Source organism: Mesocricetus auratus, unplaced genomic scaffold (genome assembly GCF_017639785.1).
Source record: "Mesocricetus auratus isolate SY011 unplaced genomic scaffold, BCM_Maur_2.0 Super-Scaffold_100010, whole genome shotgun sequence".
NCBI classification, from domain to species: Eukaryota; Metazoa; Chordata; class Mammalia; order Rodentia; family Cricetidae; genus Mesocricetus; species Mesocricetus auratus.
This window is the reverse complement of record NW_024429194.1, coordinates 34,450,858-34,474,226: the sequence shown is the minus strand read 5'-3', so window position 1 is coordinate 34,474,226 and position 23,369 is coordinate 34,450,858. Positions and strand designations below refer to the sequence as shown.

Below are 23,369 nucleotides of genomic sequence, written 5' to 3'. Positions count from 1 at the left end.
TGAGGCCAGCTAACTTACATCCATCTCCAGGTCTAGCAGGAGAGGAAGGGGAGCAGAGCCTGAGGGGACAGAGTACATGTCCTTTTCCCCAACCTCCATCTGGGCACTGGACTACTGGCAGCAAGCTTGGCACAGCTCAGAGTGTGGCTCCAGCCTTCCACCTCCTCCCGATGGCAGAGATTGAGAGACCAAAGACTCATTCAGCAGGGAAGGGATCAGTTTACCACGTGCTCCGGACGCAGACTGCCGCCCAAGCCTGCCAGCAGCAATGCAGGGCAGGCCAGCCGAGCGACCAAGGGCATCGGGACAGGGCCAGCCCCAGCCCACAGGGAGCAATGCTAGGCAGGTGGCTGGCAGATGCTGGGTCGTGGGGGTTGTATCCTCTGCCTACCAGGTCGCACAACCTTGTGTTTAAATCCACCAATTGGTCCAGTGTATTGGAGGAGACTCCTCTCTTGAGGGGACGGAAGAGGAATCCAGAACCCTCCCAGCAGTGGCTTCAAACATGTACATGTCACTGTCACTACAGCTACCCCACACTGAGACCCAGTCCTCACACCCCAGTGTTTCCCAGCCCAAGATGGCCAGGAGGACAAGGCTCAGGCTCCCTGCTACAGTTGACTGGAAGTTTTACCAGGTAGCTCACCATTCCTGTTAAATCTAAGCCATCCCACAGAAAGTGACATATCAAGGACAGAGGCTTCCATCAACAGCTTTGAATTCCCTCCTCCTTCCCCGACCTACCTCGAGGGCACAGTGCAGAAAAGCTGACCTCTCCAGTACCCAGGGAAGATTTTCTTAGCAAAATCCTGCTTGAGAGCCTAGCCTAGTGGTATGTCCCTAGCACGAGGTAGGTATCTCAGGCTCAACACTAGCCTGGGTATTATGGTTTGAATCTGAGATGTCCCCACATACTCTTGTCTTGAACATTTGGCTCCCAGCTTGTGAGGCCATTTTGAAGGCCTTTAGGAACAGAACATGTCTGGGAAGTCAGCTGCTAAAGGTGGGTCTTTGATGTCACCTCTGGATGCAGTGGACTCAGCTTCTGGCTCCACTACTATGAATGGGTCCTCTCCCACACACACCCGCTCCCACTCCAGCTGCTACGAACCAGCTCGCTCCCACGACCATAGCCCCCACATCATGATGGACTGAGATGAAGTACCTTTGCAACCATGAGCCAAAAGGCTTCCTTATCCACCACTCAGATCCTCTGGCTCAGCTCCTGCGTTTTCTGGGGTCACCTGAAATCTGTCCCCCATACTTTTTACAAGCATCTCCTGAATCTCAGTGGGAAGTTTCAGAAAGCAAGAACTGCAGATGCCTTGACAGGGTGTCCAGGGTCCTGTTCCCAGGGTGCACATCTCTCCCTCTGCTACACTGCAGTGGGCCAGGAGACCTCCTACTCCCCAGCCGCCCCATCCCATATTCAAGGGGCACTAAAAGGGCCATCTGTCATCCGCGTTGTGCCCTAGGGCTGAAGGAAAGCGGGACTGAAACACAGCCCGCCCATCACTTCCATGTGGGCTCTACCTTGCAAGCCCACATGCCTGTTGGGGCTTAAGGGAAGAAAGCAGAGAACACAGGAGGATTGCAGAGGGACATCTCCCTCTGCTCTGCGCTGCTGGATAGGCAAAAGCTGCTGGTGGGCAGGAGGGACAGACCTGGCTGCATGCGGGGGACAGAAACAGTACACTGGCCACCTGAGTCCCAGCTGCTGAGGCAGACTTTCCAAAGGTCTCCTACAGTACAAGGTGGGAGTGGCCTCGGCTGCCTCAGACCCTGTTCCAGGGGATCATCTGAGAGGCAGGAATCCTGGTGGGAGAGGCTAGAGGGAGAGGGGGCACTCGGGTGGAGAAGGGGCCATGAACCTCTGCATGTTTGGCCTCCCAACAGGAAGGAACAGGGAGTGCTGAGGAGCAGCGTGAGGGCTACAAACAGCCAGAGAAGCTGCCAGGCTACATAAGAAGTTTCCAGATCTGCTAACAAGGAACTCAAAAGTCACAGACCCACAGTCTTCCAAATCTACAGGTGCCTGGCAAGCGGTGCCTGGCAAGCAAGCAAGTTCTAGAATGTCTATAACTCCCTCTCTTCCTACCTCAAAATGTTCAAGTAAGGAAGAGAAAACTTTCTATGCCCCGTAAGCACACACATATGTCAACAAACACATGTGCATATGCGCACGTGCACACCACACAAACACATGCAACCTGCCACAAGCAAACATGTGCACACACAGTGGTGGTCAGGCAGGGGCTGACAAGGTGAGGTGCCAACTCTGAACTGAAATCTGAGTTTACCAGCACTTTAGATCTCCCATCATGTCAGAGTAACCAGAGACGAAACAGGACTGGCCTTAGGGCCAAGGGACAGTGCAGAGTGGAGCTCTATAATTACTTCCTACATGCTCCAGCTAGGCCTACAGGTGACAAGATAGTGCTTGGCCAACGTTGTTTCACGGGGTTAACCAAAAACATCCAGCACCCAGAATGTGCTATGACGGTCACCACCATCATGGTCAGCAACAGCAGCGGCATCACCATCATCGTGGTTTAGATGGCACTCCCTTTAGGAACCCAGTCCCCTTAACTGACTCATAAAGAACCTGAAGACTTGGGCAAGTGTCCTGAGTCCCAAGAGTGGGTCAGATGTGGATGATTCCCACTGAGTAGACGGGAAGGGGATCTTTCCCTCTTAGAAAAATTAAAATTAAAATCCCATCTTTGTCTTGTCTACTCCAGCATGGACGCCACAGACACAAAGTCCTGCCAACACAGCACTTAGCAAACACTCAACTTCTGGCATTGACCCTCACTGACTCTGAAGCATCACCCCTAGGTAGAAGGCCCTGTTATGGCACCTGATTTACAGACAAGGTCTCAGAGAGGCACAGCTTTACACACAAGCTCGCAGACTGTCTGACTGTAGACTCCACACCACTGACTCTGCTCTGCAGCACACAGTGGTCTGTTCCACCTGTCCTCAAGCTTTCAGTCTTCCATGCAAGCAGAGCATCCCTGCCCCCTTTGAAGCTAGACATACACCTTGGTTTGAGCAGAGAGATGTGAGCAGAAAGATCATGTCAGTTCCTGGCAGAAGCCTAATGAACGTCAGAGCCCCCTTCCTGTGGTGGCATCGATGAGAGAGATGAGGCCACCCTCCCTAGGGAAACTAGGATGAACAGAGGCCTATACCCACCCTAAATTTGGACAGATACCTTGCTTGGCTAGAGGAAGTCATGCGAATGGGGCTGTTTGTTACTGAAGCATCTGCTGGCCTAGGCTAACTGATGCAACCACCCTACTATTTCTTTCCCTCTGGAGCTTAACAGTTGAAAAAGGTAAATGAGTCAGGACCATCTCAGCTTCTCATAAGCTCCCAAAGGAAACACTGGCTGAACTCAAAATGAGAAGAAATGCTGTCTAATCCTACATCCTATTTCTTTTGTTTTTTTTTTTCTATGCATGGGTGTTTTTTTTTGTTTTTTGTTTTTTGTTTTTTTTTTTTTTTGGTTTTTCGAGACAGGGTTTCTCTATGGCTTTGGAGGCTGTCCTGGAACTCACTTGGTAGTCCAGGCTGGTCTCGAACTCACAGAGATCCGCCTGCCTCTGCCTCCCGAGTGCTGGGATTAAAGGCATGCGCCACCAACGCCCGGCTACGCATGGGTGTTTTTGCCTACATGTGTGCATATGCACTACCTGTGTGCCTGGTGCCTTCAGAAACCAAAAGAGGGCATCAGAGCCCCTGGAACTGGAGTCACAGATGCTGTGAGCCACCATGTGGGTGCTGAGAATTGAACTCACATCCTGTCTAGAAGAGCAGCCAGTGTGTTCAACCACTGAGCCAACTCCACAGCCCCCTACATCCCATTTCTATATGGACTGAAAATGAAGCCCCACAGGAAGGGGTCGCCAGGGATGCCCAGCACCCTTGGCCCAGATCTTCCTCCCCATCTCTCCACGTCATTCCTCTGTCTCTCTCCTCGTTTGCTGCCTCTTTGCAGCATCTTTCCCTCCCCTATCTTCCCCCATTTCTCTCAAAAAATAAAAATAAAATAAAAAAGTCTGTCCTTGGACAAGATCACCACCATAGTCACCCAGACCAGGGACTCCTAACTGTAGACAAGGGGACGCCTGTCAGCTGAGACAGAAGAACTGAAGAGGTGTTAGAACTCTCCCCTAAGAAAATACATGGTTCTCCTCAGAGCCTGAGCACCTAGAAGCTTAGACATCAAACCAACCCCTCACCACCTGCCTGGCTCAGCTGGGTACCTCACACAAGCAAAGCCCAGAAGGGATGATAATAGCATCCTTGTCACCCCCACTAGGCATGGGATGAACTTTCTTCTCCCTTCACCCTGGCTTCCAGTCTGCTTCTATGTTCCCATTTACCCAGCACCAGCCCTGGTTCCCCTCCTGACTCCCATTAGCTTGATGGCCAAGTGGAGGGCACTGGGCAGCTCAGCTTCCTGACTCCTCAGCCCCTCAGAAGCAGAGGCCACCCCACCCTGCTACTGGAACTTGTTTCAGAGAGTGGTGTCTTGGAACCCTCCGGAAGAATTTGGACGCTGCTCTGTGCAGCATAGGCAGAAACAAAGCCCTACTCCCACCCAAGGGGTGCTGGGACCTGGGCATGGGGCTCAGAACTCGGGCCAAGGAGCTAATGGGACTCCTGGAGGCTCAAACTGTGGTGTCAGCCAGGGCCAAGCTGGCTGGCTCCACACCAACTCAGAGGGAGGCGGAGGCCGCTTCGAAGAGGAGGGGAACAGAGGCCAGACAGCTCCCCACCACAACCCAGGATTCTCACTTTTCCCTAGTCAGAATCCTGGGCCTGGATGTTCAGCTGTACGGAACACAAAAAGCTCCATCCTACACACGATGGGTTGAGCCATCACCTCTGGGCCATAGGCTGAAGAGTGCAGGGGCTGAACGAGTCGGCTACAGCAAAAGAAAGCCACTAAGGCGGGTCCCACTCCAGTATACTTCTGGTCCCTAAATAAGAGAGTCAGGATCCCGGCACACAGAGGGAGACACGTGCGGACACAGGGCAAGGGCAGAGTCTACATGCTGAGAGGACACGCTTCAGGGACACCAGCCCTGGTCTCAGAATCCTGTCCCAGAACCAGGAGAGTAAATATCCGTCACTTAAGGCCACCTACGGTTACCCAAGACAGCGAAGACAACAGAAGTCCCGGAGACGGCAGGACTCCTCTCCCTGGCCACTGCCCCTGGACGGAGTCTATTTCCAACATGGGCTTCCATCTTTTCCTCTCTGCCTCTCTTCTCCTCCTCCCAGCCTAAGCACAGATGAAAAGGTGACAAGCAGTCCCCTGCTCCCTCCTCTTGACCATCAGCTACACACACACACACACACACACACACACACACACACACACACACACACAAGCCCTTTCCCCACTGGGCCCCAGGATAGAGACCCTTCCATGGAAAGGCCCCCAGACTGGGACAGGCCTGGGACAAGGGTCATGCTTAAGCTTTGGGCTCGCCCTGGGGTCTCCAGGCCCAATGGGGATGCAACCCAGAGGCAGGCAGCACAACACACACAGTCAGAAGCCAGGGCATCTGTTTCCTGGCAAGTGTCCCAGCCTAGGCTGTCAGGCCAAGCAAGGAAGGGGACAGCAGAGGCCTGACTGCCCTGCTGCGGGCAGAGAGCCAGCTTCTCTGTCTGAGTATAGAAGCCCCTCTGTCCTTGATAGGACCAGCTGACCTTGTAACTGGCCCGAGGTCCTGCCAGCTCCATTCCCTGCTAGGGAAGCAGATCGTGGGGTGAGGACTTCAGAGCCAGCCAGGGCCTTCCCTTGTCTGTCCTGCCTGTCCTCTGAATGCTCCAGCAGGTTTCCCTGTTCAGACCCTACCCTCTGCTCTCCTTCCTTCCCTCCAGCTGGTCCCATCCATTCCTCCAGTCCTTAATTGTTCTACCTTTGATTCTCTAGGCACTTCAGAGCTCATGAATGTTTTACACCGATCACTGTACTGAATCTGGACCAGGGAGAGACGGCGAGGCATTAAAAATTCCTTCAAATCGCCAAGTGTTCTTGTTAAAAATGCAAACTTCCCCAGCATGAGAAACAATGAGGCTGACAGCGGCAGCCTCGGAGACTGATTCAGTCCATCGCCAGTTGCACGCCATGCCCAGGCCACTCGGCCACTCAGAAGACGGGAACTGTGGGTGTTCAAGGATCATAGTGGCAGAAGAAGCCCAGCTGGAAGGGTACGATGGCAAGCCACCAACCTTGGGGTGCAGCACACAAGCGCACCCTCGTGGAACCCCCGAAATCTAACCTAGCCCCCCCTCCTCCAGACTGTCTGATATTGGCTGGTGGCTGTAGCATGGCTTCTAGAGTAGAGCCACACAGGATGCCTGGGCAAGGGTGACAGCAGAAGTGAGGTTAACAGGTGAGAGTCCCCGGTCATGCTCTCCCTCCTCACCCCATCACCGGAGCAAGTCCCAGCAAGCTTTGGTGGAGAGGGGCGAGTCATGGTCCTGCCTTCCAGAAGATCTGTTACCCCAATTCTGAAGACAGATGCAGACCCTCCAACCTGCTCTAACATTCTGCCAATCTGTGGCTGGATCAGAAAACAGGCCGAGAGCCAAACCCAAGGGGGCATCTCAAGGCTTTGTGCTCATTTCCAGAGGCTCTGCCTCTCACCCCTCCTACATGTTCCAAGAGCCAAACAAATCAACAGACTAGCCACACAACACACAGCACACCAGACTGCAGCTGGGCAGGAAATACATTGGTGTTTTCAGGCACGTTAAGTAGCCAATGGCACTGTACTTCCTCTGCAGTTGGGTGTTTTTCTTTCTTTCTTTCCTTCTTCCTTCCTTCCTTTCTTTCTTTCTTTTATGTCTTGCATCTTGGAACCCCACATTGAGTTCTCAGACAATTTTACTAGATCCTCATGTAAGCTGTTAGAGCACCAATACTTCATCTATATATCCATGCCCTGACCTCTAAGATTACAAACAGCAGCCTGGAGCCACCTGAGGCCAGGTTCCAAAGAGATGGAGCAGGGACTGCCAGCTGCACTTAAAGTCACCTCCTCTACAGAGACCCAAGGTCACACAGGCCGGGCATGCCCAGTTCAGCAAAAGTCTGGCAGTTATGGGTCACCTACCCTCCATGCCATCCTCACGATGTCCATTGAAGTTGTCGTAGGAATCCCAGCGGATGAGGGGGTCAGAGGTGTTATAATCTACAGATACACTGGGCCCATTCTCTAGATGTTCCATGCCTGTGGGGAGTCAGTGGGGGACAGAGGGGACAGAGGGAATGAGATGAGCGTTTGGTAAAGCAGAAGGCCCATGAGCTCCCCCATGGACCAGCCCTGAGGAACTGCTTGTTGTCTTGAGTATCTAGGGTGGGACAATGACTTGGGTTGCCTGAATAACCCAGTAGTCTTGGACCAGGTCATAGGGGCAAATCAGGACAGAGCCCTTAAAGAAAGAACCCACATACACACACCCTAGAGAAAACATGTCCCCACTCTCTGGGTGGTTGCTTCTATATCATCTATGGTCCTGGGGCAGGAACAAGGGTCAGCTCTGGAGACTAGAGAAGGAATAGGTGACAGGTTTGTCCTGGACCACCTGTAGGTAAGGACAGCATGGAAATCACAGCCAGGACATTGAGAGGACACAGCCTGGAGAGGTCATCCTAGGTCTGCCTCTGCCTCCACTTAAGATGCTCCCTACTCCAGACAGACATCCACAAGGACAGGCCAGTCTCTATTGCAACCTCAGAGTCAACACAGCACATACTCAGGTCATCCAGGGTAGCCTATTTTCCTGCTTTGGCAGTCCTTTCTTTAGTCTACCCAGAATCCCTCTGCCTGTAAACTAACTTCATCTCCTCTCATTCTGTTCTCAAATAAGATGAAGAGCAACTGGCCTCCGTATTTAGAGTCTAGAGGAAGAAAAGTTATTATTAAACTGGCCTTCAGCTTGAGCCACTTCGGTTCATAAATACCCACAATCCACCCAGCACCTCGGAATGTTCTCTGGCTGTCCCTTCCATCTGCCAAGGCCCTCAGTTTCTGAATATAACAAGATGGTGGCCTAAAGGGACCAGAACAGTTTAGTCAACTCAGCACCTCACTGTCTGCATTTATTCTTGTTGTATAGAAGTGCTGGATCTGGGTTAGCTGGAAGTCCACTTTGATACCCACCTCTAAAGTAGAGGTGACTAGGGGGAGGACACCAAGGGTGAGATGGGGACAGATGAGGATGCAGGGAAAGGTCTGAAATGTGGTCTGTACCTTGAATTTTCTCTGGCCCATAGGAAAAGACAAACTCCACTTTGCCATAATCAGGAAATCGGTCATCTGAAAAAGAAAAAAAAAGGAGAAAATGGGTCCCAGACTCCCCAAAAGAGAGGTTTCTTCTAGAAAAGAATTCATATATGCATATGTGGTTGATAATATGATAGCATGTCTACATTTGCTTTTTACACAGAGGAAGTTGCATGTGCATAGTGAAAAAAAATACTTTGAGACAGGCTCTCAGGTAGCCCAAGATGGCCCCAAACTCACTATGTAGCTAAGCATAGACTTCAACCTCTTGCCCTCCACCTCTTGACAGTTGAAGTTATACATGGTGGGGGTCAAGCCCAGGGATCACAAGCACACTAGGCAAGCACATTACCAACTGAGGTACATACCTAACCCAATCACACATTTGGCACTGCAAGCTTCAGCCTTGTCAGAGTTCTACTTCCTGAGGCGAACACAACCCTTTCAGTTTCTAACTACAGTATTCCATCTTTAGGGCTCTAAATCACAGTCACTATTTCTAGGAAGTCCCTTTGCTTCACTGCTATGAAGGCAAATTATCTGTCTTCGGTTATTAGCCCCCCCCAATACAGGGCCAGGCTGGGTTTGAATTCAAAACCCTCCTGCCTCAGCCTCCTGAGTTACAGACATACTGTACCACACCCTGCCTCCTTTCTTTTTAAAATCTGGGTAGGTTTTTATTTATTCCACTGATTCACTCAGACACTGTGCTGACTAGTTTTATGTCAACAGTTACTGGAGAAGAGGGAGTCTCAATTGAGAAAATGCCTCCACAAATCGGGCTGTAGACAAGCCTGTTGGGAATTTTCTTAATTAGTGATAGATACAGTAAGACCCACCCCATGTGGGTGATACCATCCCTCCACAGGTAGTCCTGGGCCATATAAGAAAGCAGGCTGAGTAAGCCAGAGGGAGCAAGTCAGTAAGCAGCACTCCTCCATGGCCTGTGCCTCAGCTCCTGCCTCCAAGTTCCTGGCCTGTTTGAGTTCCTGCCCTGACTTCCTTCCATGATGAACAGCAATACTGAAGTGTAAGCCAAATAAACCCTTTCCTCCTCAACTTGCTTTGATCATGGTGTTTGACAACAGCAATAGCAATCCTAACTAGGACAGATACTGTGGCTAAGCTTCTGTTTGTGGTCTGTCAATTCTCAATGGTTCTCCATGCTTGCTTTTTATATCATTTGGTAACAAGTCAAGGAAATTATAAGGAAATGTCCTACTTGTTCTTTATATAACCAAACTCCACTCACTTCCTGCAAGAAGCAACCCAAAGGGTACGCAAAGAAATGAAATTTGGTAAATGGATGTGTTTCATTTTGCAGTTTGGAAAAATTAAAAACTGCACACCATCCCATAAATACATATTCAGGATTTCAATAGGCAATTTCTTTGAGTTCTTAAAAGGTTGATTCTGTAATTACACATTTATTAGAAGTTATGGCCATCATTGGTATACCTGTACAAATTAAGACTGACAATTCTATGGCATATGTCTGTAATAAAATGAAACAATTTTTTGCACATTACAACATAAATATCTAACCACACTCTAAGAGATATGAGAAAGTAATGACAGTTACAGAGAGACATTGGATAATAGGAAAAACACATGCTGAATTAAATCAGCTTGCATACTTCAAAGATGTGTTGACCTCAGAAATGGAAACCAGGATATGTGCTACATTGGAAAAGAGGTTTTGCTTTTGTTTCCACGGGAGAAGGAAAACTATGGATACCATCAAAATTGATAAAGATTAGATTCAAACAGGAGAGACTTTCAATTAAAAGAGGCAATAGTTCATCACAATCAGTGTAGCCGTTCAATCTAAACTAACTTTTCATTTGACCAGCTATAGGATTGGGGCAGGGTTTTGCTTTTCTTTTTCTTTCCAGGAGAATAAAGGCATCCAACTAAGTAATCTGAAGAACAAGAACACTGGACAAATGAGACATCTGAAGAAAAAAGATGAATCATCTAGAGAAAATGTCCCAAGAAAAAGAGTAAATTGGCCTAATGGTATATTACATTTCCAACAGGATAAAATTTCATAAATCTTCTCAACTGTTTGCTTCTGCTGCTCTCTACAGACATATAAGACAAAGGATCTGTTTGTGTCCCCAGTTCAATTAAAAATTAAAGCTGGCTTTGGAGTTGGAGCATGGCTCTCTCCTTCTCTAAATCCAAGCATGCTTGTTAAAAGAAAATCAAAAATTTCTGCCTCATGTCAAGATAGCCTGCTGGTATAAGACATTAAAAAAAAATTTAAGGGACTACTTACTCTACTACCACTAATCTAATAATCTTTTGGTCTTATTTTGACTCTGTAAAACTTTTTTAAGGTATAAATACTATCTTTAAAATTTTAGGATTAATATATATTTTTAAACTTTCTGTCATGATTAACGATAATATAGAGTACTAACTAATTCTAGAAATAGGTTTCACTTATATTAGTGTAAATGATTTCGGGTTTGAGTACCTATCAGGTAACTAGGAATTAAATTGTGGTCCTTTAACCTCTCTAAGATCTGCTGCATATGACTTTTAAAATGTTAAGTTTTCTGCAATGAACTGTGACCATTCTTAACAGTGACTTTTGAAGTCTACAAAAAGATGATGGGACCGCCACAACAATGATTCTACCTGGACTGTAGTAATGCCACTAAGCTGACAAAAACCACCCAAAGATCAGCTTTGGACTACAAATTGCTCAGGACAATTTCAAGGTCCAGCCTCATGCACTACTCTAGCCAGGATGTCAGATAAGCTCCACACTTTTGCCCAGAGACTGGCAACAAATGATATACAATTGACCATTATCTCAATTTCCTCAAATCCCCTAGAAATGCCATTGCTCCCCAGACAACAGGAAGAAATCTAGAGTACACAACACCCACATTCCCAAGAGGTAGGGTAGATGGTTTTTGGTCATTCAGTGAGTTATGGATATTTGTCATTGTTTAGGGGGTTGGTTACAAGTTGTTATCAGTAATGGTTAAGAAAAATGCTTAACAAAGGAGATTAGATTCAGGGATCTCATTCTGAAAAGAAAAAGATGGGATATAGAAATAATGGGATAAAAGGGTAGATTATTGAATCTACTTTTAAACTAAAAAGCAACTACTAGTCTTAAATATTTTACATTGGTATGGATTTTTGTTATATTGCATATATGTTCCTATTCTTGTTTAAGATGTTTTTGTATATTAATACAAATTTAAGGTTATTTTTGTTAGAATATTGTATATATATATATGTCTACTATGGTTTAAGATATTGTACCTATGCCTCTCATTTAACAATATAATGTAACTTTCTAGTCCTCAAAATTTATTATTACAAACTATTTAGGATAATAAAGAAATGCAGGTTAGCAGTTACTCATCTATTACAATCAAACTTGTAGTCATGTTAGGTATATCTTCAAGGTCAAACATATTTTGGACAGGTAGTCTTCACACACTTCAGAGATCTACAGAATATGTCATTTAAGATGTTTTAATAATATGAGGTTTTTTATGACAATGAGACTCGTCTGCTCCTGGCAGCACCAATCTACTTCAGAGAAGATGATGGGCAACAAAGAAACTCCATATGGAGTTTGCTTTCTGTGTGGCAAAAGTTATCCACTGGGCAAGAAACTGTCCTTGCTTGACTGCTGACAGTACGCTGTCCAAATTGGGCAAGCAGGACACAATAAGAAAGTGACTGCCAAACTTTGCCAAGACAAAACATAACAGTTCTTTAAAATTCCTGCTTCACAGAAAAGTCTGTCAGATATCCTAGGCCTGTAGGTCAGAGATGGATGCTCCATTGTTACAGAGAGAGCAGATGTTTCTATCTTTTCTATAGTTCTGGAAGTTGCTTGCTCTGCACTTCCTGTTTACACAGGTAATATTATATCCTTCTCAGGTCTCTGATGGAGTTGAAGATTAGATAGTTATAGTTATAGTTTTCCATGTTACCAAATCCAGAAAAGAAACTCACAAAAAAAGGTGTAAAGTGTATAAGGTTGAGAAACATAAAAGGATAGTTTTGGGTTGGTAATACAAGTTAGGACAGAAAGTGAATTAGGTACAAAACTTTGAACTCACCAGGATAGGATAGACAATAGAGTATTTTCTATGAATTTGCCAAATGTAAATGGATTGGACATTGTGAATGTAATTCTTACCCAACAATTGTTCTTATCATATATAGTTTTACTATGTTAGAGTTAAAACCTTCCATTTTAATTTAGACAGAAAGGAGAAATGTTGTGTGATACTTTGATCACATTCTGACAATAGAGTCTGCTTTGAATCAGAGGACAAAGTTAGCTACTAACTGACCAAAATTAATCATAGAGGTTTGGAGGACTGAGGACAGATAGAGAGACAGGAAGTAATAAGACATGGCTTAGAGAGGATCTCAGTCGTTTTGGATGGAGGAATGGAAGAGACGGGAGGTCACGGGTTGATTCTCTGCCATTTCTCTGATTATTCAGATTCTTTCCCTGATATCTGGCTCCCGATTTTTTATTGATAAAGAATAATTAGATAAACACAATCCTTGCACCGTACAAGAAGTAATTGGGATCCCTTTCCCTCTGTGTCTCCTCAACCTCCTCTTGACTTTGTCAGCTGCACCATCATCTCCCCTCAAGACGGATTATAATCTGCCCTGAGACTCGCAGCAGCTCCCGTGCTGCTCCTCCTGAACGACTATATCACCCCAACCTCAGGCCTGTCACGATTCTCCTTCAGTTTCCTGGCACTGTCAAGAGCCCCCTGGGACTTGACAAACCACGTGACTCAGAGACGATAACCCCTGCATCCACACTTCATTCCACACTGGGCTCCTCTCCTGATAGAGCCCCATCCTGCCCATCAGGGAGCCCACCTCTGAAGGCCTCATCCAGGTCTTCCTTCCCAAAAACAACCCCCAAGTCATGGATGGCACAGGTGTGGAACTGCACTCGGAAGATGACGTCTCGAGCCGGGCTTCGGAACTTCTTGTGGTAACACTTCAGCTGTGTGGGAAGGGGACAAAGGATGAAAGTTAGGTTGCAGGGATCCTCATAACTCGTTCTATTAGCTGAGCTCCAAGGTTCACCCCAAACCCAGGAGAGAGAAGTCACCAATGCCAAACAAGATTGCAAAGCTCTTTGGGAAATTGTTAGAACAGAAGAGGAGGGGAACAGTCTGGAGTTGTGGGGAATGTCCTCCCAGATGTTCCTGAATTCAGGTGGGTATGGAGAGGGAAACATGGCCTTAAACTACAGCAAGCCAGTCTGAGTTTAGAATTGGGAGTGTCTTATCGCCAGCCTAGATCTAGAGGGTCACAGTTAACACTGAGTGACAGTTCCCTGGAGCTGCCCCAAAGCAAAAGATGAAGCTAGGAAAAGAATGCCCACTCCAAGGGAGGAAGGAGGACCAGGGCAGAGTGAGTCTGGGAGGAGCTAGGAAAACCCACAGTTCCAAACTCAATGGCTCCCCTGGAGCAGTTGCGTGTCCCATGCCCCCACGGTGATGGGAGAGCAGGACAAGAGAAGGAACCCTGGAGGAGGAGGGTAGAGCTCACCAAGATGTCTCCCTTCAGGAGCAGCCCTGGTTCAATGGTGATACAGATGCTGGCCTGGCTGTCTCCAGGGATGTTGCTGAGAGGGAGAGAGGCGATGAGGGAGAGTGCTGCTGAGGAAGCAGGCTCCCTTCTCCCTTCCTCCCCCCACCCCTTCCTCACTCACTCAGACTACTTACTAAATGCCAGATGTGTACACGGGCTGCATAGCTTGGTAGATGCGGAGAAACGGTCGGCACCCTGTCAGAGAGGGGAAAGTGTGAGCTAACGGCTGGGTAAATGAGGGACATAGGGAGGGGAAAGGAGGAAAAGAGGAAGAGAAACAGAAGGAAGAAATACTAGCTTCATTTCTAAGGCATTTTAAGCAGACAAAGAATGCCTCTCCCAGTGTCTTCTGCCACTAGGCATGGCCAGGTGTCAACCCCATGTTGCAGAGGAACAGGGCGGAGCTCTGCTGAGAGCCCCACACGAGCCTAGATGACAGTAGAGCATAGCATATGGCTTACCACCCAAGGCCACCGAGAAGGAAATGGAGGCTGGAGGGAGGGGATGGGGCAGGTACCTCCTTTAGACTCAAAGTTGGGGATGCCGTGCATGATCACATGGTGCAGAAACAGGGGCTTGTTGTTCATTTTGATGGCGCCAGAGAGTAGGCCACTGAAGTAGTGCACATACCTGGACAGGGATAGGGTAGCATCAGGGAAGGGTCTGAGAAGTCCTCTATCCACCCACCCACCCATCCACACATCCATTTGCCCACCCACTCACCTATCCATCCGACCTACCCATCCATCCATCCACATTATTTATCTATCCTATCCATTCACTCTTTCTTCAAGAACACCACCCTAGGCTTCCATCTACCCTCACCCCCATGGAACATGCACCCACCCAGGCCACACAGCAACTGAGTTTTCCCAGCCAGTGCAGGCCTTCAGACTTGCTGAGGCCCAGAAAGCAAAGAACATAAGACCTAAAAAATTGCAGAGCCTAGAGCCCACTTGGCATTCTCTGGCACCCCCTGGTGGTGAACATGAGCATCTCTTTCCTTCCTCACTCCCAACCCAGGCATCATCCCATCATCCCTGGCAGGGACAACTTAGCAGCTTACAACTGCACCAAGCATGCTGCCCAGCCAAGCATCCCTAACAGCCTGACTGGGCCAAACCCAGCTTATGACTATTCTCACTGCAAACTTACACTAGGCCCTGTCACACATACCAAGCCACACAGCAGACAGTAAATGCTTAGCAATTACAGTGCCTATTTTATTTCCCACTGAATGTATGGAGTTTTCTATATTAGCTTCTTTACTCAGGATCTGAGATAATTAACTTCGAATAAGCATCCTGCCTCTAGGTTGGTTTGTAGTTAGGATTTTAGTTTGTTTCTTTGGGAATTTTGTTTGTTTGTAGTGTGCATACGTGCATGTGTGTGCATGCGTGTGTGCGTGTGTGTCTCCTGCATGCTAAGTACTCAACATGGGAAGCTACATCACCAGCCCCAGCAACCTCCAGTTCTTTTAATAAAGATCTTGCTGGCAGAATGGAAGGACCGAGCCATCTCCTTTCCTTCTGAGCAGAGAGGGAAAATCAGGTCCAGAGAAAGTTGTGACGCACATCACACAAGGCAGGGAATGGGAGAGACAGAGAGAAGCCTGGACCCCAAAGCATCTCCTGAACCACACATCAGTCCTCTGGTGCTGATTGGCTGCCGTTTCCCCCTTTCTGATTCGCTAGAGAAGCAGGCTGGATGAGACAAACCAATCAAATGCAGTCTAGTACTCTACAGGAGCCAATAGTTCCACAGGAGGGTGAGACTCCAATTATGACACCAGGACAACACCTCCCCCGCATCTCTTGGTCCCTTGGCCCTCCTCCAGGTCCAGTCCCTGAGCCTGGGTGGGGCCATTTCTGCCTCTCCTAGCAAGATAATCTGATGGGCATTGCCAGCTCCTATTCAGGGCCCTGCCCAGCCCCCCTGCCCATTGCTCAAACCGGAAACCTGGAATGGCACGTTCCTATGAGATCGCCTGACCAGGCCAACAGGATGTGTCTGTGTTCTGGGGACAATGAGTCTGAGGGCGGGTGACAGTGAATGGGTAAACTATAGGCAAACCCCCTCCCGCTCATTCCTTGCTCTTCCCTCTCCAACTGCCAAGCTCCCTGCAAGCAACACTGACAAGAAAGCAGAGGGAAAGTGGCAGGGAACGTTCCGGAAACCAACCGCTGCACTTTCTCATGGGTGTGGAGGACCTGGCCTGCCCCCACCCAACAAATGCAGTGGCCCATGGGAGCTGTGGGCAGACACTGATGACGTAAGCAGACAAATCCACATGACAACTGCTTGGCATGTAGGCATGTGAGAGATCCCTTGGACTTCTCTTTCTGACCAGGGGAGCCCAGGTCTCCACTGCTCAGCATCACAGCAACTGTTCAGCCCACCTTCTCCAAGCCACACTCCTGTTAGTAAGTAGACTGTAACCCTCAGGGTCAAAGGTGACTGAGACGTTGTTGCCATGCATGTGTGCCAGAACCCTGTGCCAGAACCCTGTGCCATGCTTCAGCCTGAGGAAGAGCCTCAGACCAGTGCTGACGGCTTCTAGGAGGCAGACAGGAAGTAAGGGTGCACTACTGCAAAGTGCTGGGCTCCTGGGTGCCTGGTGAGGACTCCTGTGTTTTTATCTGGGCTTCCAACTACAAAGGCAATAATGGTCCCCAGCAGTGACTGCAGATCCTACCCAGGTACGCAAGTTGGGGATATGGGGATATGGTGGAGATCCCCAATGTGAAGAGGCAGGAAGGGCCCTTAGAGTCTATGGCTAAGTTCCTAGGAGCCACAGAAGCCAAGAAGGCCTTTAGCCTCCAGCTTTCCTGCCTGCTATGCCCAGAACTCTATCCTTGGCTTCCACGCCCCCCCCCCCCCGCCTACCTTCACCCTTCTTGCTCAGACCTTCCCCTGTCATGTGTCACTTTGAACCAGCCCCGTGCCTAGTCATCACTCCAGCAGCGATGGTTTGAACTTTCTTCAAAAACACCTGCTAGCAACTGCAGCAATGTTCTGTTTCCAAGCATGCAATTGTTCATAAGAAGCTTGTCTGCACATGCCCTTGTGTGACAGATTTAGTGCCCTGTCCTTGGTGTGAGAATGGGGCACAGATAGATAGCAGGCCCACAACTCACAACCACACCAGGGCTCCTGCTCTCTAGGTCTCCAGCCGAGGCTAGGGCTTTCCATGGCTATAGCCTCCCCATGACCTTGACACTGTCCTTGACCTCCCTCCCCTCAGACATCACTGAATCATGTGCCATCCATGGGCAGACCCCTGAAAGGCATCAGGCAGTGCTTCCAGACACCACCTGGCCCCAGGTCCCCAAGCCTGCACCTATATCCCAGCTCAGCCACCACTCACTGTGGCACCCAGCCCTGTCCCCACCCTGACCTCAGACTTCTCATCTTAAAAGAAGGGTGCCCTGGTCATCACCACTGTCCCAGTTAGGGCTTCAAAAACACCTTCTCCAGAGATGTTGTCTCCAGTTCCCTACATCACTGAATGCAGAAGCAAACCCCTGACTTGGGTCTTCTCTATCTTGTCTCTCTCCTCTGCCTTCTTTTGTTCTTTCCCCTCCTCTATTCCTTCTCTTATGCCTCTTTTCTCTCTTCCCTCTCTCTACTCTATCCCCTCTCTCTGTCCTGTTTCTGTCTCTCTGTATCCTGTCTCTGCCTCTCTCTCCCCTCTTCCTGTCTAGCACTGTCTTTTCTGGATGGTCACTTGTTTGATTCCTATCAATCTCAACCCACAACTCCCTCGTGCTGGGGGAGGGAGGCGGGACCCTGCTCTGTTAGCCTGGATGTCCCAGTGCCCACAGCTACAGCATCAACTTTGGTGATTAATGACTCTGCTCCCTGTCTAGGCTATTATTTATCATATACTCCAGCTGAGGCCCTTAGCAAAATACTATAAATTCTCCCCATATATAGTGCTATCTATGACCTCCAAGGACGGACATTAGGGACATCAGTGTCATGCGTACTCATCTACACACTGAAGTTATCCTGCCTCTAAGACCAAGAACAGCATGTGTCTTCTTACATAGGCACCTGTTTCTCCAGAGTCATGTCACAACAGACTGCCTTCTGCTAGAGGCCTCAGAAGCCAACTGACACCCCAACCAGTAGGCCAGGCCCATGCCACTACAGTCTTAATGCCTGTGCTTGGTATACCCTTAGTAAAGCAGATGTCCATCCCCTGAGAGTGTACATGGTCAGTGTCCACCACAGGGAACGCACACACTGGGCCTGGAGACCAGACACTCACCTCCTCTGGGATGGCTGGCCAATGGGCACAATCTTATCCTCATAGAATCTCTTCATTGCAAACCGGTCCAGAGCCTGGTCAGCACTGTGGGGAGACACAGATAATCAAAGAAACCCACTCCCACAACTGAGGGCCCCTTGACCCCATCACTCAGGTTCCCCTTAGGCTTGCACAGCCCCCAGAAAACCCTGGTTGCCGTGAAAGGACAAATCCCTCCTCCAACCATACTGCACTAAGAAGCCTTCAGGAAGAACATGCTCAGTATGGTAGTTTGAATGTAATTGGCCCCCATAAGTTCATAGGGAATGGCACTATTAGGAGGTGTGGCCTTGCTGAAGTGAGTATGGCTTTGTTGGAGGAAGTGTGTCACTGTGGGGGTGGGCTTTGAGGTCTCCTATGCTCAAACCACTCTCAGTGTCTCAGTTTACTTCCTGTTGCCTGTGGATCAAAGATACAGAAGTCTCAGCTCCTTCTCCAGCACCATGTCTTCCTGAATGCCGCCATGTCTCACCATGATGGTAATGGACTAAACTTCTGAACTGCAAGCCATCCAATTAAACATTTTTCTTTATACGAGTTGGGTGTCATGGTGTCTTTTCACCGCAACAGAAACCCTATTTGTATGGTGCAGCACTCAGCCAAGGGCTCTACAGCCAAACCACTTGGGCACCCATCTCTAACTACTACTAATTGCTCCTGAGACATAATCCTTTCCATAAAACCTCATTCCCCTCATCAAATGAGGCTTAAAGGAGATTAGATGAGGTGACACCCATTAAGAGCTTGGCAGCCTCAGTGCCCACTCAGCAGACACAAGGCTGGGCTGGTTTCAGATACCCTCCACACTGCACACCACCTATCCTCTGAGCATGGAAAGATCACCCTGGTGCTCCAATAACTTCCCATCATGCTTACAGTAAATCCAAAGTCCTCATTAAGGCCAGCAAGGCCATTGTTCTCTGTTATCCTGATTGCCCCAAGCCTTTTCTGACTCTATACTCTATTCTTTATTCATACACACAGCTCCCCTCCATGACTGACAGAAATCCTTTAGGTCTCTATAGCCACAGGTCCCCCTGCCCACATACCCCCAGCCACTTATGGCCTCTGTGTTTTCATAGCCACAATCTCGGATACTGCTGACAAACTTGTTCAGTACTTAAAGCCCTCAAGTACAGGACTTGGACTGTGCCCTCTGCATCCTGCCAAGCACCACTGCAACATAGTCCTGGACATAGAAACCTCTAGGCAGCCATGCTGAGTGAAGGAGCCTTCGGTGTCTGTGCTGAGTTAGGTCAGATGGAATCTGCCCCCCTGGCTGGTTCATGTTCTTTCTCCTGAACACCAGGGCAAAAAGAAAACCCTGCCTGCTTGAGATAACTTCCTGGGCCCAATTCTGATGCAACATCTTGTTGGCTTCTTCCTGGCTCATCCAGGGGAACAGAAGACAGCTGAGAGAGGAAATGTGGCCCCTAAAGCTGCTGGGTGGGTGTCTTCCATACAGGGGAAGGCTCTCCACCCTGCTGCCAGCTGTTTTCACCCTACCTCAGAGCTGGGGTGCTTTCTCTAGCTCTGGGAGCTCCTGTACCTCTTACCCCCCCCCCCCCGTTCCTCTATCTGAGGGCAGGCCTTGGCTCCAAGTAGGCATGTAGGTGGAAGAGAGGTGTCCCCAAACCGATGCCTGAGGACAGAAGCTGGTACAGAAGACAGCTGGCCTCTCACCTGGCCGAAATGTTGCTGTAATGCATATATGCTGCGATGACAACCCCAATCCTGCCTTGGTTTCCCTGAAAGAGGCAAAAGGCAATCATTTTCAAACCGGCCCTGCTGTCCAAAGCCCATCTAGAAGCCGAGAGGCCAAGGCTGGGAGAGTAGAGTGAAGTCCTGGAGAAAGAGGAACACTGGGGAGGAAGGCCGGAGGGGAGGAGTCAGAAAAGCGAGCCCACCCTCCACTGCTAGGAATATAAACTGCTGCCCTGCCCCCATTACTTGGAGGTATACTCTTGGGCAGAATCCCTAGTGTTCTAGAATGGAAAACACAAACAGGTAGGTGAGTACAATCACACAACCTTAACACCCAGGCAGGCGTGTGCACAAACATGTACATGCATACACACAGGCATGTGCACGCACATGCAGCCTGCACTCTGACCTTGTTGTGCAGAACAACAACATTGTGGGGGTCTGCATTGAGCCAGGTGTCCATGGCCTTGCAGACGCTGCATATCTTCTCCAGGGCCGGTGTGTGCAGATCAGGCCAGCCAAATTCCAGGACCTGTAGTTGAGACATAAGTGAGTAAAAAAGAACCTGGAGACTGTATCAAGTCAGCCAGAACAGCATGAGAGCAGCCACCGGCATCCAGGCTTCTGCTCTTATCCCGCTCACCAGTCCTGCTGAGAGGCAAGGCTCAGAGAGTAAAGGCCATGACCTGGGACCCAGGCTCACAGTAGGGTCTCAGGCAAGCCATGTCGGATGTGAGCCAAGATGTACAATGTGAAACTGATCTAAAAGCTTACAGAGAGGCCTGATCCCAGCCCTCCAGCTCTCCTCCAAGGCCCACTTAAGGCTGATTCAGATGACAGAGGAAGGGAAAGGTGCTCACACCACCCTGGATACACAGGCTGTCCATTTTCAGGTCTCCGAGAGAAGTCTGAAGTGTGCAGAAACAGGACTTCCCAGTAACCTCCAGCCCTCCTCAAGCCCTCTCTAGCTTCACATAACACTAAATAAAAAGAGCCGCTGTCTGGCTGGATCCACAGACCATGCCTAAGCCAGCTGTCCACTTTCAGAGGCACGGTCTGAGGCCCAGAGAAGTCTAACACCTGCCTGAGGTCCCACACTGGCAGGCACCAGAATCCAGGGTGAAAGCCAAGGTCCCCTGCACAGTCTTTAACAATTCACTCAGCAAGCAGAGTAAATCCTGGGACAGGGACCTATACAGAAAAGGCATAGCCACAGCCCCACTCCCAGAAATACTGTGTATTTCTTCCCCAGGGGCAGACGAGGCCAGAAACCACTTTGTGAAATTTCAGTAGTTCGTTCGTTCGTACCACAGTCCATTTTGCAGATCTGAGATGCCCTTGAACTAGGAACTGTCATGGGACTGCACAAGAGGGGATGTGTTCTCTCTCCTGCTATCCCAGGCTAGGTCAGGCTAAGGCATCCGAGAACAGCCACAGACTCACCTTAGCATGGAGCTTCGTGATATCGGGCCTCTGCTCGGAGAGGTTGAACAGCTAGAAAGAGACGAAAGAGGAGTGAGGGAGAGAAAGGAGGAGCAAATTCGTCCCTGCTCGGCAGGAGCCTGGCCACCGGCAAGCCACGAGCTCTTGGACTCCTCTACCTGCTGTCACTCTCCGGCCTAACAGAAATTTTCCCACCATGAACACATGCTGGCCAACAGACTCAGCGATGAGTTCTCAGGAAAGGTGGATGCTGCCACACTCAGCCAGACCCCTTGCAAGGGAGAATCCTAAACGGGGGATGAGAAGGGATATAGCCCAGACCACTGGTGCTGAGTGACAGCAGGCAGCCACCTTTGGCTTTTGGACCCAATCCCACGATGACACTGCTTCTCTGTCTTGCAACCTCCTTCTACCATGAGGTGCAAGGCATCCTGGTGGGTCCCCTCGAACACATGAAGCCCTACTCACTTCCCACAGCCTACCCTACCTCCCATGTTCCTCGACCCCTGAAAGGCTGTGCAGAATTGCCTGCCTCTGTCCAGCCACCACAAATCTGACAGTAGCTATGTCACCTCCTAGGAGGAGAGGGAATAGACCCTATAATGTGCAGGAAGGAGGGGACTGTGACAGACATCCTAGAACTCTGTATTCCTGGAGCCAGATACTCCCAGTCCCGTTAAGGAGCATACTTAACGACATTGACAATGTCACAGAGCTGGCTTCACAACTAATGGCCATACATTCAGCTATCACAGAACCAGAATGAGAAGCCAGGGCTTCCTATTATTCAAAGCCAGGCATTCACATGCTCAGTACACATGATGGACAGGTTGTTAGAGAGGCATGTCCACTCAGAACTTCAGAATCTGGGACCTTTGGACAGAGTCAAGGGTCCTGCTAGGAGATATCCTTGGATTCAGGCTGATCCTAAGACCAACAACTGATGTCCTTAGAACCAGAGGAGAGGCAGACAGGGAAGGCCACGTCAGGGTGGAGGCAGAGAATGGAGCAATGTGGCCACAAGCCAGGGAATGCCTGGGAGTGCTGGGAGTGGCCAGGAGTGGGGGAAAGGCGAGCAAGGCGGTTTTCTCCAGTATTCAAGGGAGCATGGCCTCACTGTCAACCAGATGCCGGGCCTCCAGAACACATTCCTGCCATTTTAAGCCAAATAGTGTGTGACCGTTTGTTCCAGCAACCCTGTACCCTTGTGCAACCTCCTCAGTCCAGCTCTGCTAAACATGGCAAGCAGCACCCAGGGACTCAGGTCCAACAGTCCAGCCCCCACATACCTCCCCAGAACAGGACCTGAGCCTCCCTCCAGGAATGGTCACTCTCCTGCTATAGAGGTTATCTCTGCCACCCACCTCCCTGACATCTGATGACTCTAGCCACCCACAAGGTACCCCAAAACTGCACATGGCCAAGTCTACTCCAGGGCCTCCACCAGAGCAGCTCCACCAGCCAGACCTCAGCTCTCTCTAGGGCCTGTTCTGAAGGTGAAGAGGTTATCACCTCGTCTCCTAGTCTGCCCACTGACACATTCACACATTCTCACCCCACATGCACTCACAGGTAGTCACATATTTACACCCTCACACATGCACTCACACACACACACGCATACACGCACGCACTCACACACATGCATTCATGGGTACTCATACATTCTCACCCTCACATACTCACACAGGAATTCACAGGTACTCACACATTCTCACACACACACACACACACACACACACACGCACTCACACACATGCATTCACAGGTACTCGCACATTCTCACACTCACACACAAACTCACAGGAACTCACATTCTCTCTCACACACACACACTCACACATGAACTCACAGGTACTCACACATTCTCACACTCAACACACACTTGGCTCCGGATGCTACACACGATTGTACGTGGTCTCCTGAAAATCAGCTCTCTCTGAGCTAAAGTGAAGACCTGGGCCTTGCAAGATGCCCAGGGTACCCAAGGG

General features: G+C 49.3%; 1 protein-coding gene across 17 annotated transcripts in view; it reads right to left on the bottom strand.

Annotated features, from left to right (window-relative positions):
• The window catches only part of Tns1 (tensin 1), a 217,469-nt gene that overhangs the window by 67,020 nt on the left and 127,080 nt on the right, over positions 1 to 23,369 (bottom strand). For all 17 annotated transcript variants that reach the window (XM_040753344.1, XM_040753346.1, XM_040753348.1 and 14 more), the window contains 10 exons: positions 21,379 to 21,429; positions 20,345 to 20,467; positions 19,915 to 19,979; positions 18,193 to 18,276; positions 14,437 to 14,549; positions 14,054 to 14,114; positions 13,878 to 13,953; positions 13,197 to 13,326; positions 8,280 to 8,345; positions 7,140 to 7,256 (listed from right to left, as the gene is read on the bottom strand). In XM_040753344.1, the coding sequence (XP_040609278.1) occupies positions 7,140 to 7,256; positions 8,280 to 8,345; positions 13,197 to 13,326; positions 13,878 to 13,953; positions 14,054 to 14,114; positions 14,437 to 14,549; positions 18,193 to 18,276; positions 19,915 to 19,979; positions 20,345 to 20,467; positions 21,379 to 21,429 (886 nt within the window). The remainder of the gene's footprint in view (positions 1 to 7,139; positions 7,257 to 8,279; positions 8,346 to 13,196; positions 13,327 to 13,877; positions 13,954 to 14,053; positions 14,115 to 14,436; positions 14,550 to 18,192; positions 18,277 to 19,914; positions 19,980 to 20,344; positions 20,468 to 21,378; positions 21,430 to 23,369) is intronic.